Source organism: Poecilia latipinna, unplaced genomic scaffold, assembly GCF_001443285.1.
Source record: "Poecilia latipinna isolate Pla-1442-1.1 unplaced genomic scaffold, P_latipinna-1.0 Scaffold1229, whole genome shotgun sequence".
Taxonomy (NCBI): Eukaryota; Metazoa; Chordata; class Actinopteri; order Cyprinodontiformes; family Poeciliidae; genus Poecilia; species Poecilia latipinna.
The window spans coordinates 70,935-88,813 of record NW_015113845.1 but is presented as its reverse complement, the minus strand read 5'-3'; the positions used below and the strand labels follow the sequence as shown (position 1 = coordinate 88,813).

Genomic DNA, 17,879 nt, shown 5'->3' with positions numbered 1-17,879 from the left:
GTAAAACAATGGCAGTTCCCCATTTTCTCTTTGCTACTCTTCAACATCGGAAAAACAAGAGAACATGCCATTCAAGTATGATAGATGTGTACTTAATAATAAAAAATGATCAAGAAAACAAGCTTCTTATGTAAAGTCGCCCTCATCTACAGGAAGAGCAATGATTGACAAGTTTAAAAGAACCGAAACTGTGAAAAACGAGGCTGGAAAAGCACCCAGATATATCTGGCTACCAAGCACAGTGTGGACGATGCTATGGGAGTTAAAAAATATCCAAAGCTCACAGTAGGAGAACCAAAACATGTTTTTTATGGATTTTGTGTACATCTTAACCAGGAGGTGCCAATAGTTGTAGAAATCTCTGACTCAGTCTAGGTAGAATCCAGCTGAATGTTACAGATATCCTTTATTTACATTCACATAAGCTAGTTGTGTTGATCACCGTTTTCCTCATTTAACTGTAGCATGCACTGTCACTTATTTGATGAAACAATAAGTGAAACATTAAATTATCGTTTTGAAAGCTAAACTGTCACACAATCTCTCATCTACTGGCTTGTTTTGTTCGAAGAGGTGAAAAGGATATGGGATGGAGACACTCATTACCAAACGTCTCGGCTGTATTCTACCGCCTCCAGCTCCAGGTATTGCTGGTGTACGCAGACGTGTACGTTGGCCTCTCAGATGAAGACACAGAGTGTCTCTGGTACTTCTGAGGCTGCCACTGCCTTGGCAGTGACCTGAAACCTTGCAGGCCAACCGGGCTGGAGGCAGGGCTCCTCGACGGAGACACGAACGATGGAATCGGAGCTCGGCCCTGATTGTGGCTTTGGCTCCAAGTCTGGCTGCCTGGTTTCGGTTGGGTCGTGTAACTGACTCTTCCTTTCCACTCTGCAGGTGGCTCAGGTAGGATTTTACGCCGGGCAGCAAAGTGGACATTGGAGGCAAGAGCCTGCTGCAGGTCTTGAAAAGCAAAGGCTTCGTCTACCAGGCCCAGGGGATGGCGGGAGGCGGCTTCCCAGGGGGTGAGGGGTTTGAAGCCTTTGTCCAAATGGGATGTCTGCCTCACCGGGGGGTTGGTGAAGGCTCGGGTTGGAGGCTTGGGAGAGGAAGAAGCAGACGCCGATTTCTGGCCTGTGAATGGCACCCTGGCTGGTGGAGAAAGGGTGTAGCCCCTGCCAGTTGCCTGGAGAGAGGGATTCATAGAGGCTTATTTTAGTAAAGGCATTTTTTTTATAGGGCTTGGCTGCAAACTGACTCAGAAAACATTAGCAACGAAGCAGGTCCTTATTAAAATGTTTCTCATAAGGGTTGTATTTCATGATCAGAAATAATAAACTAAAAGCACTTGTAGGCTACAATAACCCTTTTTATCATAACGGAATAGGCTAACCTTATGTCTCAAGCAGCTAAAGATCAGGCCCTCTTTACACTGCATTTAATCAACTTGTTTTGCTAGACTTCATAATTGTGGCACTCCACTGATTAATGCTACTGTCTGCCCTTTAATTAATATGCATCAAAGGGATGCATATCATCTCAGACCACCCTTCACCACAGTGAAGGGTGGTCTGAGATGAATAGGCTCCTCATAGGCTCCTTGATTACAGTAGTCTGTGAAAACGTGAACCAAACAAACGGTGGGTGCTGCCATCTTCTGGTGAGTCTTGTGTACTGTCAGAAGCACAGCCCATATTTGGGAAAGTTCAAGAACAAGGGAAAAGCAAAATATGTGAAAGTACGAAAAAAAAAAGAAAAAGAAAAACACCTCTGATGAAACCAAACCAAATATTTCATCAAGCAGACAGAAAAGGTTGATGAAGAGTTAAAAAGGCGATGAAAGTCAAGCCTAAGAAATAGCAAAGATATTGCAACAGACCCTGAGAAATGCATTATCCTTCAGTCAAAATCAGCCTTGGCTTTATGTCAAAATCTAGTCGTCAAGTTGCGGTGTTCTGCATCCTTTAGGCATGTCTCTGCATCAACACACTTGATTCACATAATTATGTCATCAACTGAACTTTGGAAGGTTTGAATTCATGAGTTGATTCAGTCATTCGATTCAGATGTATTGGACTTAAAACACATTAAAAAGTTGCAGGACACGAGCCCTTTAGGAATGGATTTTGACATCCGTGATCTAATGTACGAGAAGTTTCAGCCTATAGCTCTTTGAACGTCACCTCGCTGGTTATAGGATATTGAACGTCTCTTATTTTGAAGAGCAGTAAATGTCTTTGCAGTGATGACAGTTGAACAGCAAGAGAGTAAGATGTCAGAGGTCTGTTTTTTTACTCAAAAATGATCCAAGGTAAGTTAATGCAGAGTTTAATTCGAGAGATTTCTGTGTGGTTATTATGATGCTACAGTGAACATTAATACATTTTTGCAAAGTCATGTAGAGCCTTGTTAGATTCTTACTGGTTGAGGTAAAAGAGGTTCAATAGACTCCAGGCTTAAGACTTAAGAGCACGAGTCCAAGTCAAGTCTAGGGTCTTTGTTTTGAGCATTCTGATGAGACATGTTCAAATTTAAAGGTTGAGTCCACATCTCCAATATGTTGAACTCTCAACTCAAGAGGTTGGAACAAACTATATCTTTGTAACAGACTACTTTTAACAACAAACGCCTACAATTATGTTTACTTAGTTATTTGCTATGTGATGAAAACACAGGCTTTATGGATCTTTGAATCATTTTATGCCTAATGATTCATAGCTTAAGGTTATGAGGTTTGGAAAACAATGGCAAGTAAGTGAAAACATTAGAAAATGAAGCCAGAGTTAGAAGAAAAACTCTCAAAAAACTGTCAGAAAGCCTGGAAACTCTCAATCCAGACAAAGGAGCCTGCCTAAATATGTATATCCTTTGAATCATATGTGATTGCACATAATTGTGAAGTGAAAGGGAAATTACGCGATTTTAAAATTTGTTTGCAAAAAGACAAACATTGTTGTTGACTCCAAACTTTTCAGATTTTGTTTATAAAGGAAATATGAAAAGACTGCACCACTTTCCATCTATTTCACAATTGCACTACATGGCTTTATGATACTCTGACACATCATATTCCAATATGGTACATTAAAGTTATGGGTTGTAGTGAAACAAAAATGTGCAAAAGTTCAAGGGACATAAATTCTTTTGAAAATGAAATTATAAGAAATTCTGGCTCCTTGGACGAAGAATATTAAAAAAATAGTACATAATTTAAAAGTTTTGCAGAGTGCATCATCTTTTTTCACGTGACTGTGAAAAGATGACGTACTGTTATTCTACACTAGCAATTGAGTGTATTAATAACTGCCTAGTGACTCTATATCTGGGTTTGCATCTCCCTGTCTGGGTAATATTAACATAGTGGATTTTGGAAATGTGTAAGAGATTAAAACGTGATGTACAAGAGAGTTTTCAAACAAAAAAAAACCCATCAATTCCAAACTTAAATTCCTAAAATGTTCTTTTCTTTGTTCTTTCTTGCATGGACACTTTAAGATCAAAATGAAGAGACATGTGATGTAAAAGTCCTAAAAAAGAAATAGCTCATCTTTTGAAAAATGCATGACACACTTGACCTCCTCTCGTAATGAGACCATACTGAAATCAACTATTAATTCCCTTCATAAATGCATCATCAGGTTGTCATTTTACAGGAATGTGCTTCTCAAGCACAAACTTGCATAAGTTTTACAAAACCAGCTTGTTGTCAGAAGTATCTGACAAAGTCTTTTTTAGGATATTGCCAGCGTAAAATCAAGATATAGCACTATTCATTGCTTTTTATAGCATAAGTGGAAAAAATGATCAGAAAAAAAAGTTGGGAATAGAAAGTAAAACAGAAAGAATACCCAAAGGAGTAGAAAAGGGAAACGAAACACGAAAAAGAGACAGTTTAATGGCACTGCAGTGAATCATACATAAAGTGCACAATGAAGAGAGAGAAAAAAAAAAAACAAGAGAAGAAGCCCTGTAACAAATATACATCTAACTCAGTTTTACTCATAGACTTACACCATTATTAATTCCATTTTGAAAATGAATTCTCATGCAACCACATTATATTGTTGAAAAGATAAAGATGCACCAACGCAGACATGTGAAAGTTTGAATGATAGTAGCTTTCAGTTGCCTGAGCTGAAATCTAAGCCTACAATAGTATGTGGACCTCAGAACTGGACTTCTCTTAAGGCACTTTAAATATAGCATCTAACATGACGCAACAGCTGGTAAGGAGTTTAAAATAACACCATTCTGCCTAAGAAGGAGACATGGAAAGAAAAAAAAAAGAAAAAAAACATAAAATAAAAATACAGAAACACAACCTCCCCACCCCCGAATTAATAATCTTTTTAAGTTATTTTAAGCAATCTTTTTTTAATTATCACAAATAGTTTTTGTGTCTAACAGCTTAACTCGACCTACATAAGTAAAGTTGCTTGCCGATGTCATTACTTGACTTTATTGATGATACAACCATACCTTTCTCCCGCTGCACCATTCCTTCAACGGCTTAATTTTACCATTTTTTTTTTACATTTGATTTTCTTTTAAAACACTTTTATGAGTTTACTATATAAAGTTCAGCAATATCATATTGCTGAACTTCTAACTTAAACCTTTCTCTCAGTCCATACACCATTCACTTCTGACCCCTCCTTCTTGCTTGCTTCCTATTCTGACCAAAATACTCCCCTACATTCCTAACATCATCACGTTAGATTGGCACAAAACTGCATTTGTTTAGCATAAAATACATCAACCTTTGTTGACCCTCTTGTGGGTAACCTAAAGGTCTTAAATGTGCTACTGAACTAATTGAAGTAAGTGCTTTGTTCTACAACAGAAAGCCAACAGGGCGGAGACATTGACTGCTTGAACAAGTTTATACAATGTGCTTTAAGTCTTCCACTGGCCAGTGTATTGTAAGTGCACTGTTTTGACACAACAAGGCAATGAACCTGCCATTTGCCTATGAGAATCACTCTTTTTCAACCAATGTTGGCTTCCACACCTGCGCTGAGCTCTTGTTAGCAGTAAATTTAGGCTTGGGGGCAGCTCCAGTACCACCACCAGTTACAGACTCAGGCCTAGCAGCCACAGGTAAACTCGGGGCTATGTAGTTATTAGTAGGCGGTGCTTTGTAAGGTACTGAGGGAGTTGCCAGATAGGGAGGGCTGCTGGCTGGCTGGTAAGCAGCCTGTTGGTAGGGTTGGTTTAAAGACTGAGGGGCTTGGGGATAATAACTTGGTGGAACAGCCTGCAGATACTGCTGGTTATATTCTTGTTGGTATGGACTACCCGGAGATGGCTGATAAGGATAAACATTACCTTGGGCTTGCTGATGGTGGGGATCATGCATTACAGGCTGCATGGGTATCCCATAGCCTTGTTGGGGATATGGAGGAGTAAATGGTCCAGCTTGTTGAGCTGGAGCCATTTGCTCATATCTAATTGTTTGGCTGTCAAGAAGTGAGTGAGGAGATGAGCTGGGCTTTGGTACAGGAGGCTTAGCAGCCTCTGCTCCTGTACCAAAGATAAAGAGTGAAGAATCTAGTTTATATGGTTGATGCTTCATGACGTCAATAACATTCAGTGGTTTAGGGGCAGGTGCTCGTTTCTCCTGGTCTTTTTTCTTTGCTTTGATTGAAGGACTACTTGCAGGGGGCTGTTTTGTTGCTGCTGGGGGATAAAAAGGAGATTGAATAGGATTGTAAGCCCTGGGAGGCGGAGCACGTACATTGGGTGTATACTTCCATTCATTTGGTAAGGATGCAGCTGGCGATGTTGAACGACTTGCTTTGTTGGCTTCCACAGTCTCAGAGTCCACAACAAACTTCTCCATGCGAGACTGCCTCTTAGCAAACATGTCAGCTCCTTTTCCTTTGACCACTGGCATCTCAAAAGCTGGACCCGGGGACAATTTAGGATTTAAGACGGTGGCCATTGGGTTGACTGGCGATGCAGCTTTTTGACCAACAGTATAAGAGAACATTCGTCGTGGTGGAGGAGGAGGAGTCTGGTTTTGTGGTGGATGCCATGGTTTAGGAGAAGGTTGGGTGTTTACTGTAGACAATGGAACATTCAAAGATGATTGCTGTAGCTGTGGTCTCCAGTCATTAACTGGTGTTGGAGGCTGGGCTTGAGCTGATGGCCATGTATTGGGTTGTGGTTGTTGAGATGTATTTGAAAGGGACTGTTGCCAGTTGGACTGGGGTGTGGGCGGTGAAGGAACTGATTGAACCCAGGGTGGCTGATGTTGGGCCTGACTTTGGTCCTGAGCCCATGAATTTATAGGTTGCTCACCACCATGTTCTGGAGTTTGTGGAGCCCATGATGTCTGAGATGGAGTATGTGCAGGAACTGGTGCCCATGGATTCAGATTAACTTGAGCCTGTGCTTGAGGTTGTACTTGAGCTGCATTCATCCATGGTGGCTGAGTTTGGGCTTGTGTTTGCGATTGTGCCCATGGATTGGCAGGAGGTTGCGGTTGAGGTTGAGTTGAGACCCAGGGTGGTTGAGGTTGACCTGGAACTTGGGCATTTGCCCATGCTTGAGGGAATGCCTGATGATGTTGCTGTTGTCCCCAAGATGGTTGTGGTTGTGTTTCTGGTTGAACTTGTTGAACCCAAGGGGGTTGTGGTTGTATTTCTGGCTGAACCTGTTGAACCCATGGTGGTTGTACTTGAGGTTTTTGCTGAGGTTGTTGAACCCATGGCAGCTGCTGTTGAGAATCTGTATGGGGGGCCTGCATCCATTGATTCTGGGGTTGTGTCTGTACTGGTTCTTGGGCTTGACTCCAGGATGCCTGTTTTTGCTGCAAGTGTTGCTTCTCCTTCATGAGTGTCCATGGTGGCTGAACCTGCGGATGGGACTGAAGCTGCTCTTGAGGTTGGGCCCAGGATGGTTGAGCATTTGTCTGAGGTTGTGCTTGCTCTTCATGCGGAGTCCAGGATGGTTGCCCCTGAGGCGTCCAAGTATTTGAGCTTAGTTGAATCTGCGTTTGGCTTTGAGGAGACTGACGTGTTACCCATGGTGGCTGTGGTGGGGACTGACTTGGAGGAGGGTTCTGAGGTTGCACTTTGGCTGATTGCCATGAACAAGCAGCTGACTGTTGATGTGCTTGTACCTGTACTGAACCCCAGGTGGCCATTTGAGAGGACTCACAATGCTGAGCAGAAATCACCTGGCCATGTGTCTCTTGAGATGTCACTTGTGCAGGCTGCTGTTGAGACTCTGGATCAGGGAGAGTCCATGAATGCTGCTCGGCTGGGGTGGGATTGGCAGTGGTTTCCTCAGGGGAAGGAAGGGTAGAGGGCTCAGGGGCAGGTGCAGGAGCTGGCTCTAGTTCTGGAGCAGGGGCAGTTTCTGTGGTGGGGGCTGCAGCAGGTGTGGACAGACTATTTTCAGCACACTGAGGCATGTCCTGGTTGGCTGCTTCTATCTGAGCAGACCAAGGAGGAGAGTTGGGGTTGATCAAAGGCTTTGGCGCAACTGGTGGAGGAATCTTAGGTTTAAGTCTTTGGGACTGGAGGAAATTGCAAGCTTCCGCCCCAAGGCTAAGATAGTCTTCTTCAGGACCAGACTCAAAACCTTTTTTGTCACTTCTATTGAGAAGGTTCAGCAATGCAGGGTTAGGTGATACTTTTGGGGCTTCTTTAAAAGTAAACATAGGCTTGCCGGTATTCTTTCTCCTAGAGTCCGACAGCAGGCCTGTCCTAATTGCAGGAGTAGAAATGCGCTCATCACGGGAAGCTATCTGCTCTCCTTGGCCAACAGAATCTTGACTGGTCCCACTTGCTCCATGAGAATAAGGTGTTGCCACCATGTTTTCTGTTGTGAAAGGCTTTGCAGTACGATTGTTGAAAGAACTCTGAATTTCATTAGTTTGATGCTGGATTGTGCCATTGATATTTGTAGAATACTGCTGCATTTGCTGGTGCTCTTGATGATATTGTTGCTGCTGCTGATAGAGTTGCTGTTGCTTGTATTGTTGCTCATACTGCTGCTGATATTGTTGATACTGTTGCTGCTGTTGGTAGTTTTGTTGTTGCTCATAATACTGTTGCTCCTGATACTGCTGGTACTGCTGTTGGTTTTGTTGGTGCATATTCACATCCAAGTAACCATGACCCTCTGTTGCGGACTGGATATAGGACTGCCCCGTTACTTTCTTCTCCAACTCTTGCACTGCTTCCACGGGTAGTCCTTGACGCCGGAGTTCCTCATGTTCAGCCGTAATCTCATCCATCCTCTGACGCCTTTGAGCAAACATCGCTGCACCCTTGCCTTTGGTTTCAGGCAAACATTCCATCTCAGCTTGGTTGTTCAAGTTGTTGTTAATTTCAACAAGACTCTTCCCTAACTTAAAAGTTAGCACACCTTTACTACCTGGAACATTCAAAAGAAAAGGCCTGTTTGATTCACAATCGATAGCAGCTTCAAAGCTAATTTCACCAGGTGGGATTTCTTGCTTATCGTCGTCGTTCACGTCGTCTTCTTCGTCACTGAAGTCTGGTTCGTCCTCTCCCGTGCCGTAGCTTACAAGCGTGTATTTCTTGGCCCTCTGACGATGTTTCTTGAACATCAACACCCCCTTATTGTTGGGGTTTGAAGGAGCGGCCGACAGAAGGAGAGCTATACGTTTACATTTGGATTTGGCCTCCTTCACCTGTTTCTCTGACAGACTCTCGTTACGTCTGAGCCCTGTGTAGAAAATAAAAAAAGCAGACCTGTGTTCAGAAAAGGTTCAGCAAAAAGGACAATTACATTGCCAAATTAAATATAAAGATTTGTCTTTTGAGTAGATTAAATCGCAGTATAAAGCTATTAATCACTTACAAGAAATATAACCCCCCCCCCCAAAGTGGAGCAAAAAAAAAAAAAAAAATCAGAGATTACATAAAAAGTCTTACATAGAAAATGTTGCCAAAAGTGTTTTGGGAACGTAGCAAACCTAAATCCAGGCAGGGACACAAAATATTACTTTTATTGTGCAATCATCTGGAACCTCCATAGTACATGGAAAGCTAAGAAAACAATTATTAAAAACTGGGACACAGGAGAGAGTAATTTAAGCGATAGCATGACAAAGTGCAACATGAGCTTGGAAGCACAAGCAGCGCTCCAGAGAAGACTTCAAATTATGGGACAAGGTTTATATTTTAAAAATTGAAAGTGTTTTCTTACAATATGATTGAACTTATTTAAACATGCAATGAACTATAAAATAAGCTAACTTTTTCATTTGGATGATCATGGCTTATATTCTTATTTCAGACAAAATTATCTGCTTGTGATAAGAAAATATTAATATATGAAAAAAACAGTAACATTTCCTGACCCATATTTAATGTTTTTATTGGTTCACTCACTAATCATTCAACCCCATACATCAAATTAACCATTCGGACAAACAAGCCAAAAATATGAACCACAAAAATAACTTGCATGCAGTAAATTTAAGTCTGATCATCCTTAGAAGTAGCTACTTGTAACTTTAAAGTAGCTCCTTTTTTGTTTAGTCTTCTGACACTTGTTCAAACAACTTACACCATATGACCAATGCAACAACTGACAGTGAAAAGTTATTCCTACAAAATAAATCAAACAGTCTTACTTCTTAATGCTCACGCAGGAGAAACCAGAGGGTGGAGAAGACAACGAGAGTGAACGACACCCGCACTTTTTCAGCCCTGTTAAAGCACCCAGTTTGAAAAGATCAGGTAACAGATGAAGGGGACACATGCTGGTGTCTGTCAAAGAGCCACTTCTGCAGGCATCATCAGTGTGCTCTTGTGATATTTCTGTCTTTTACACAGCTCAGAAGAGCTCCTCACTATATGTATTTTGCCCTCATAAAGTTTATGAAAAAGTTACCGGAGTTACATGTAATCTTTTTTTTTTTTCATTTATGAAAGTTTAACAGTTTATGTTATGCTTCTTAAAAATATCCTTTCTGCTTTTGTCGTATCTGCTTTAATTGAAAGGAATGAGCTCCCTCCTCCGTGAGCAGTAAAAGACATCCTATTTTAAGGCTTACACACAGCGCATCAGTCTATGGAACGCACACATGTTAACAAACACAGTTTAGTGATGTAATACTTCCTGGTATAAAAAGAAAAGAGTTTCTTCAAAGTTACTTACTTGCGTGCTTTGCCCGATGCTTGTTGGGTTTTTCTTGATCCCCTTCTGATTCGGAGTCTTCTTGCTCTTCTGCTAGAGTTGCCTCGTCCGATGGAATTTCGAATGAGACAGTGAAAGACGCAGGAACAGGCTGACTGGGTCCCCCTCCTTCCTCCTCTTCACTTTGCGACCCAGTGTTTTCGGTGGTCGTGGGGCCACCCACGCTAAGAGTGCTCCTCCCCGTTCCTGATGCATCTGGCGGCTGCAAAGTGCCCTCCACAGTGGGAGCGCGGACCACCACGCCATGCTGACCGAGCGGCTCTCTAACGGGGCATTGTGCATGGTGGGACGAGGTGGTGTGAACGGGGTCGATTGCTGAGAAGTCCCCTTCAATCCCTCGAGCACTCCCGAGAGAGGTGCAGCCCCCATACGCCAAGGTTTGATCAGACAGGGACACCTGAAGCTCCACAAACTCTCCTGTGGAACAGCATCGTCGCACTTCCTTGTTGTGTGTAAAAGCCAGCTCATGGCCTCCCAAGTCATCTGACAATTTACCTCTGGGGAGAGCTTCTGTGTCGCTGTCCAGCTCCCGATAGAGCACCTTACCTTGGGGATCAGATATGTGGACCTCCCTTGGGATTTCAGACTTTGGGGAAATGATGTGGAGGGTGGTGCTTTTTAAATTCTCATCTGAAGAGACGTTCTCACCAAGGGACGTCCCTTCTGAGTCGCTGTCTCCAGAGGGGAGGAAATTGCATCTTTGAAAGGAAAAAGGGAGAACATTAATGAAAATAACATAACATAAAGAGTATTTTTGTTATGTTTGATTTGTTCTTCGTGAATGCACTGTTACATTTCACTAAATTATACCACACAATCACTATAGATGAGATCCTGGTTATGGGATATACTTCAATTTAGTCATCATACAAAGCTGTACCTGTAAGTACTTTCATGACTCCAAATCTGAGACTCTGGGTTGAAATTTGGACTTATTTACTTTTATTAAAATACATATTTGACGACTAGGGTGGAGCAGAGCAAATATTGGGGTTTGACATGAGTCCCATTGTTGTATTTTGTTGCATTATTCTATAGCAATTAAACGTATTGCAAAACAAAATAGGCTGGATAGGTTTTTTAAAAAAAAGTTAAAATAGAGGGTAATTTAATTTTATGACGAATAAAATAAAATGGGGAAAAAATGTGTTGAAAACTAAATGGGAAAAAAAACCCTTTACTCTTCAGATTAGGGCTGAAGCTATTTGAATAATTTAATCTATGTTCTTATTTGTAAAAGACAGAAGAATATCTAAAAAAAATAGCATTTAAATGTAAATGCATGAACTTTGACATAAGCAATAAGTTGCAAGTTATAAATGGTTGAAGCAATAAAGTCGACCAAATCCTCAGTCTGAACCTTAACCAAAATGTCAGAGCCATAAAGTGAAACGTAATTACATTTACACATCACTGGCACTCATTTCTACTTTAAAGGAGCTGTGTGAAGAGCATTACAAAATGTCATTATCATACTGGGGTCAGTGAATTCCAGACAATGGGACTTTAAACAGACCAGATCGTATCTATAAATAAAACAGAGGGCAATATCTTTATGTATTTTATATAACTAGACGTAAAAAGTCCACAGCTCCCTTATAAGGGGTGTTGCACTGTGCATACACAACATAAATAGAAAGGAAAAAATAGTAACATGAATACAAATCCATTGGTGTTTTACACAGATTAGCCATAATAATTTGAGTACATGTCTAAGTTTAAGTGTACTGTCAAGTTAGTGTGTCCAGTGCCACTACAAACTATTTGACCAGTCAGTGTAAAGACCACTGTGTAACATAAGGTCCAATTCTAACTCAGCAAGAGAACTTTCAAAAGTATTTTCTTCAATGTTGAGCTCTAATTATTTGCGGTTGGAGGGCCTCCATGCCATCACCCTAAGAAGGAAGACTGACCCTTCTTGAACAATAATTTTGATCACTAATGGCAGAGGTGTATTATGTGCAGATTCAAAATATGTTATTCAGCGTAGGCAGTTTGAAAGCTAATTAAAGCTCACTTAGTCTTTAATGAGTCTCTTCAGACTCACCGAAGATTGTATTTTGAAAAGTTTATAATGAAAGGCGATAGTTTACACAAACGCATATTATTTTGTTAGCCAAACCACTAATTATGTGTTTTCGGGAAAGATGAATCACGCCTCTGTTTGCGGCAAACCAACGAACAAGTCGGGGCATTTCAGTCGTCTCAAACTGACTGAGAACAGTTTGGAAATGACTCTTACAACACAACGAATGAGCCAGGGTGAAGAAATTGACAACAGCCTGATTTTAAATTGAAACATCACCTTACAGATGAATTTGAGCACAAACTTCAAGCCTTCTTGTCCATGTTCAGTGACTAACCTAACAAACGGGCAAAAATCCAACAAATACAGTCCTAAGTCTTGTAGCGGGCCCTCTCAAAAGAGTTTAAGTTGTCATAAGTGCAAAAGGGTGGGCCAACATCACATCAACCCCAATGGATTAAGAATGAGATGCCACACAAGATCATCTACAAGTATGTATGAAGACAGATAAGTGAATACTTTTGACAATATACTCTATGCTTTCATTTATGCAGCAAAAACTGTAGTATTATTTTTGCCAGTCATTTTAGCAAATTCATTTTAGCTAAAATGTTCATTTTAGCAAATTATGGTAAGGTTGAGCAACCTTTTCAGAAGTAACTGCAGGGTGATGGCAGATGTTTCGATGAGTGCTAAAGCCTGTAAAAGCGTGAGATCAGCGCAGGGTTCTCCGTTGATTGACACCACCTCGTCATCCTCCTGGACTCCAGCCAGGTAGGCGCGACTGCCATCTTCCACCTGCAGAGGGAAAAAAAGCAAGGAGAACAAAAATCACCATCAGCTGACATGCATCTGCAACCAAATGACGTTTGACAGTGATTCAACATGCATGAACATAACTTGCACAGTTACAGCTGGTGCAACCAGAGGAAGAGAACATGACCCACAAGTGAGAACTGCTAGCTGTCGCTCATCCCAACCAATCACAACAACTGTTTCACTGTCAAAGACTGCCTCTGAACAATGTGAGTTTTAAACCTTAAGAAGTATATAAAAATTTAAGATTTTTACAGTTTATCTGTTCTTTAAACTTGTTTCAAACATAAAATAAAACTGTTCAAAATAAATTTGTGCCTGATGTAATTTGAAAATTTCAATTACTGGATGAGGGGGAATAAAGTGAATGAGGATATGGAGGTAGGACACAAGGAATGGCAGGAAGGAGCAAAGAAGGAAGGGCAGCAGAGGTGCCAAGGAACGGTGCCAGAAAGGGAAAAGCGATGTCTTTCCCAACTGTTATTTTGTTTTTTCATACTTATCCAGACCTGGGCAAAACTGAAATAAAATTTAATACTCTCTATATTTCTGCAAACCAAGTTGCAGAAATATAGAAGGGAGGAGAGGATGTAAGATACATTGATGAGGGAAAAATAAGGAAGGGCTAAAGGAGACACAGATGTAGGATTACATATTAGAACCTTTTACTATAGTTAAATTTATATATCAGAAAGAAAATATTAGTATTTTTCTTTTGACACAATAATAATACATTTTATTTGTATAGCACTTTTCTAAGTACTCAAAGGAACTTAATTATACCAGTGAAAATATATGAAAATCATGTTTAAGGGCTAACATATATGATTTCCAACAATTTTATTCAAATTAGATAACACAAAAATTACATCTACTCAATTATTTGACCAGTTTTTTTTTTTAAAAAATAGGAATTGGAATCTGTACTATGATGTCCCTGCTGTCTGTGCAGGCCAACATAGTGGGAATCCATTTAGAAGGCCACTTCTTTAACCAGTTAAACCACTGACTGATGGTCTCATTTTCTAGAAATTGGTTCTTGCTTCCTCATGGTTCAGTAATAAGAAATGGTAATAGGTTGCAACAAGCTATTAAATCAGCTCAAAAGGCCACTCATACATATGGAGACAAACGATCATATTAGTACCACACAATTAGATGATACAAATCCGGATACATATATCCGGATACCGATTACAAATAGCATAACTTCTTACATTTTGTATGATGTGCAAGGACTGCAGTTGTTTGTAGGTTTATTGGGGTTTGGAAACACTTGAATAAATCAATACCTGTTCTTTTATATTTATCTCAAATGAACTCAAATGTTCTCAAGAGTTCAATACAGTAAGCAAGAGTGAAAAAAAAGAGTTATGACATGAAAATAAAAAAAGTTAACTGCTGACACCAAGAATGAGTATGTAGATAGATGAATGGCTTCCTTTGTTTAAGTGGACACAAATCCAGCACAGTAGCATTTAAAAGTACAGTAGCCATCAACTATTTTATTTAAATAATTACCATTATTGCATAGTGCAAGGACTTGCAGGGAAAGACATGGCTGTATTTCTTAACCAACGGCTCATTCTTTATATTTTGAACAAGTTGCATCAATACTTGCAGTAAATTTTACTTGTCACTAGATGGCGTGCGAATAGCACATAGTATAAGTGAAACTGCTTTTTTCCTTGTTTTGGGATTGTTGCCTCCATTTTTTTATTCACTTGATTTTAGCATGCAGAATTTCACATTTTTGCTAAAAACAAACAAACAAAAAAACAGCGAACTCAAACACAAAGGACTTTGTGGTGCATAAGGAAATTTCAAAACAGTTCCATGAGCTTGGTTACTAGAATAAAGTGTTTTATATGTTATGTTATACAACTAGCAGGCTTAATATGAGCCCCCTGACTTTATCTCCAGTTTTTACAACTGGATAAACAGACCCTAAAAAGGCAGTCGGCGCAGCGATCCATCAGGACTCTCACCTCAATACAAGGAGGATGGATACTGCTGGAACCTAACCGTAACCTATCCAAACTCCAAAAAAGGAGGGAGAATGTTTGTCGCTGCTCTCCTTGGAAGCCAAATATACACAGTCAGGCCCATTTTCCCCTCTCCCTGTCCTGATTGAAATTTACTGCTCATAAAAGCTAAGTCTGAGTCATTTGTTTGGAAATGTAACGGGTAAATACAGCTGGTGATGACCGAGGGGGCGGGGGAGCTGTGTCCACTGTTGTGGAATTAAAGACTTGCCAGAAACAATCGCATTTACGGCTGGCTTTGTGAACGGTTCTGATTTCACATGCCAAGGAAACACGTTTTCTCCAAGTTTCAACTAGGCAGATTGAAACTCCAATTCAAAATCACCTTGCAAAGCGCTACAGCTTTCTCCTTGGTTGGGACTTTTACTTTGTTTACCCACAAAACTTTAAAATATTTCACTGGGTTTTATGTGACAGACCAAGTAGGGAGTCATTTTAAAGAAAGAAAAGTTTTTATTTTTTTCTGAAACAGCTAAAAGTGTGATGTTATTCATCCTCCTTTGCTCTGAAATGTATTTTCCTCTTCGTCTATGTGGGCTACACTTACGCTAAGGATCAGCTAGAGCGCAGCTCGTTGTGTTCCGTCTATCCGCTTCACACGCCGTGCTCTTCGCAGCCGTTCGCTCCGAACCTGCTACTAGTGAGGGCAACACAAATGTGTGTTCCGGCGGGAACACCTGGCGCTAAACAATAAAACGGAATTTACAAATTTCTGAAGCAGATAATTTGCCTCGAGGAATTTTAATAATCGAGGTACGCGAATCATTGGATGAATTGTTGTAGCCCTAATCCCATCCATCCGTTGTCGTATAATCAAGGAAGGAACCCCACATGTCTCTCTTGGCAGCAATGTCATTCTGGTCATTCTGGGAATCCCAAGGCATTCCGTGGCCAGACGGGGTACATAATCCCTCCTGCGAGTTCTGAATCTATTCTCAGTAGGATGTGCCTCCAAAGGGCCCAGGGGGCATCCTGACCAGATGCCTGAACCATGAGCTTGTTCTAAATGAAAATTAGCACTTTCTTTTTTCCAATTTTGACTTCGGACGATTCACTTCCTGCTAAAGAGCCCCCTGGTGGTTGAAGAAAAATCCACACAAAAGCCGCATCGGGCTATAAGCTGCATTGTTCAGAGTATGGGGGAAAAGTAGCGACTTATAGTCTGAAAAATACGGTAATTTAACTACGTAAAGCATGTACTTAAGCCTAAATAAAGTGTTTTTGGGCAAAGTTGACACAACACAGTGTATCAAGGAGCAAAGACATAGATATGCATATATATGCAACCTTACACACTCACCCTCGTCATTTAAAGTTACTAAAACAAACATAGTATGCTTTTGGGCCAGTGGGAGGAAAGCATGATGTCTGCAGAAACCAGCATGATGCATGGTTCACTGGATCAAGGCCAAACTATGCCTGTAAGAGTACTAAGAGCAAACGTTGTTGTTTTCTAGCATCATTCAGATTCAGCTGCTATGGAGACCTAACTTTAATTTACTTACACGTGAAAACAAAACAAAACAAAAAAAAAAACAACAAAAAGTTTTCATGTAGGTCTCATGACTTTCTGTCAGAAGAGAAGCACAATGCCTCCACTTGTGCAGTTCAAGTTGTTAAGGGGAAGCAGAAAAACACCCCTGAATGACTGAAGCTGTGGCATTTTGCTGACTTCTTAATAGCTTAATAAGGTTCGTAAGGTGCACTATTATGTCTTGAATAACCAAAACAAGAAGCCTCTTGGTCCACATTTAATTCAATAATCCAGGCAAAGAGTAGCATTTATCCATGTTAGGAAGATGATTTTGCTGTAGAGATACACAATTGTAAATAATACACTCATTTGGCAAATTTAAGGTCTCACGGTTCGCTTTATACATGATCTGATCCATGTTGACTTTCCATTCTAGGATGAAATACCTTTCTAGTTAGGCAGCAACATTGTTAGGCTAGTATTTTTTTTTAAAGATCTCGTTTTAAATACTTTGGTGTTTCTGTAGCTTTAAAAAAAAGTGACCTCATCAGCTTCCTACTTGGAGCCAGGACTCACAATAAGAAGAAAAATACAACCTCCCTTATAAGGAAAGGAGAATTAAGAAGTCATGCACTTAAACTCCTCTCCACAGCTCTGAGAATTCAGTGAGTCTGAGCAAACAAAACAAAACACAGCTCCCACTGAATTCAGCAGAATTTGACCAAACACAGCAGAATCTATACTTTATGATATTTCTCCTAGGTTACTGATCTGGCTTTTTGTCCTTTCCACTAAAAATAAAAGCTCAATAGAGTCCTGGCTTCCAGATGATTTAGACTGATCTCCCCAGACAACAAGCAAACCGATGACGTCAAGCCCAGTGTTTAGCGCCAAGAGTGGACCATAATATTTAAGTGGGGAAATAAAACTTAAATAAGCTTTTCGGAATAGTAAGTTTTGTCCCCGTATGGGGCCCTGTGTTTGGCACAGCATTTTAAGAGACTGAGTACAGACTGTGTTTACTTATGGGCGTAAATTAAATGATTTGTAAATGTTTTAGATAATTTTTCCTGAGATTATGTTTTCATAATCTTTTGGTTACCTTTGGAGTATACATATCCAAAATCTGTTGAAAAAAATACAGCCTTTTCTTCTGAACATTGTTTATGTGTTGCTTAGAGATCTGAGTGCCTGCAAAATAGACTGTTTCCCAAGGAGAAATATGAACATGCTACCTTAAATGGCAGAAAACTCTTAATGAAAGTCAGAAACAAACATCATGATTTGATTATTGCATGTTCATCTGTCACTAAAAATAATCCCTGGTACTTTTTAT

At 40.4% G+C, this 17,879-nt stretch overlaps 1 protein-coding gene across 4 annotated transcripts in view; it reads right to left on the bottom strand.

Annotated features, from left to right (window-relative positions):
• Positions 1-17,879, bottom strand: part of synpo2a (synaptopodin 2a) — a 28,401-nt gene that overhangs the window by 8,730 nt on the left and 1,792 nt on the right. Inside the window, exons 2-5 of one of the 4 annotated variants that reach the window (XM_015054121.1) lie at positions 12,855-13,006; positions 10,144-10,880; positions 5,738-8,703; positions 607-1,186 (exon numbers count right to left, since the gene is read on the bottom strand). In XM_015054121.1, coding sequence (XP_014909607.1) covers positions 626-1,186; positions 5,738-8,703; positions 10,144-10,880; positions 12,855-13,006 — 4,416 coding nt within the window. In that variant the 3' untranslated portion in view covers positions 607-625. Of the gene's footprint in view, positions 1-389; positions 1,187-3,875; positions 8,704-10,143; positions 10,881-12,854; positions 13,007-17,879 lie in introns of those variants that run through there. The other 3 variants (XM_015054120.1, XM_015054122.1, XM_015054119.1) reach the window with 3 other exon arrangements.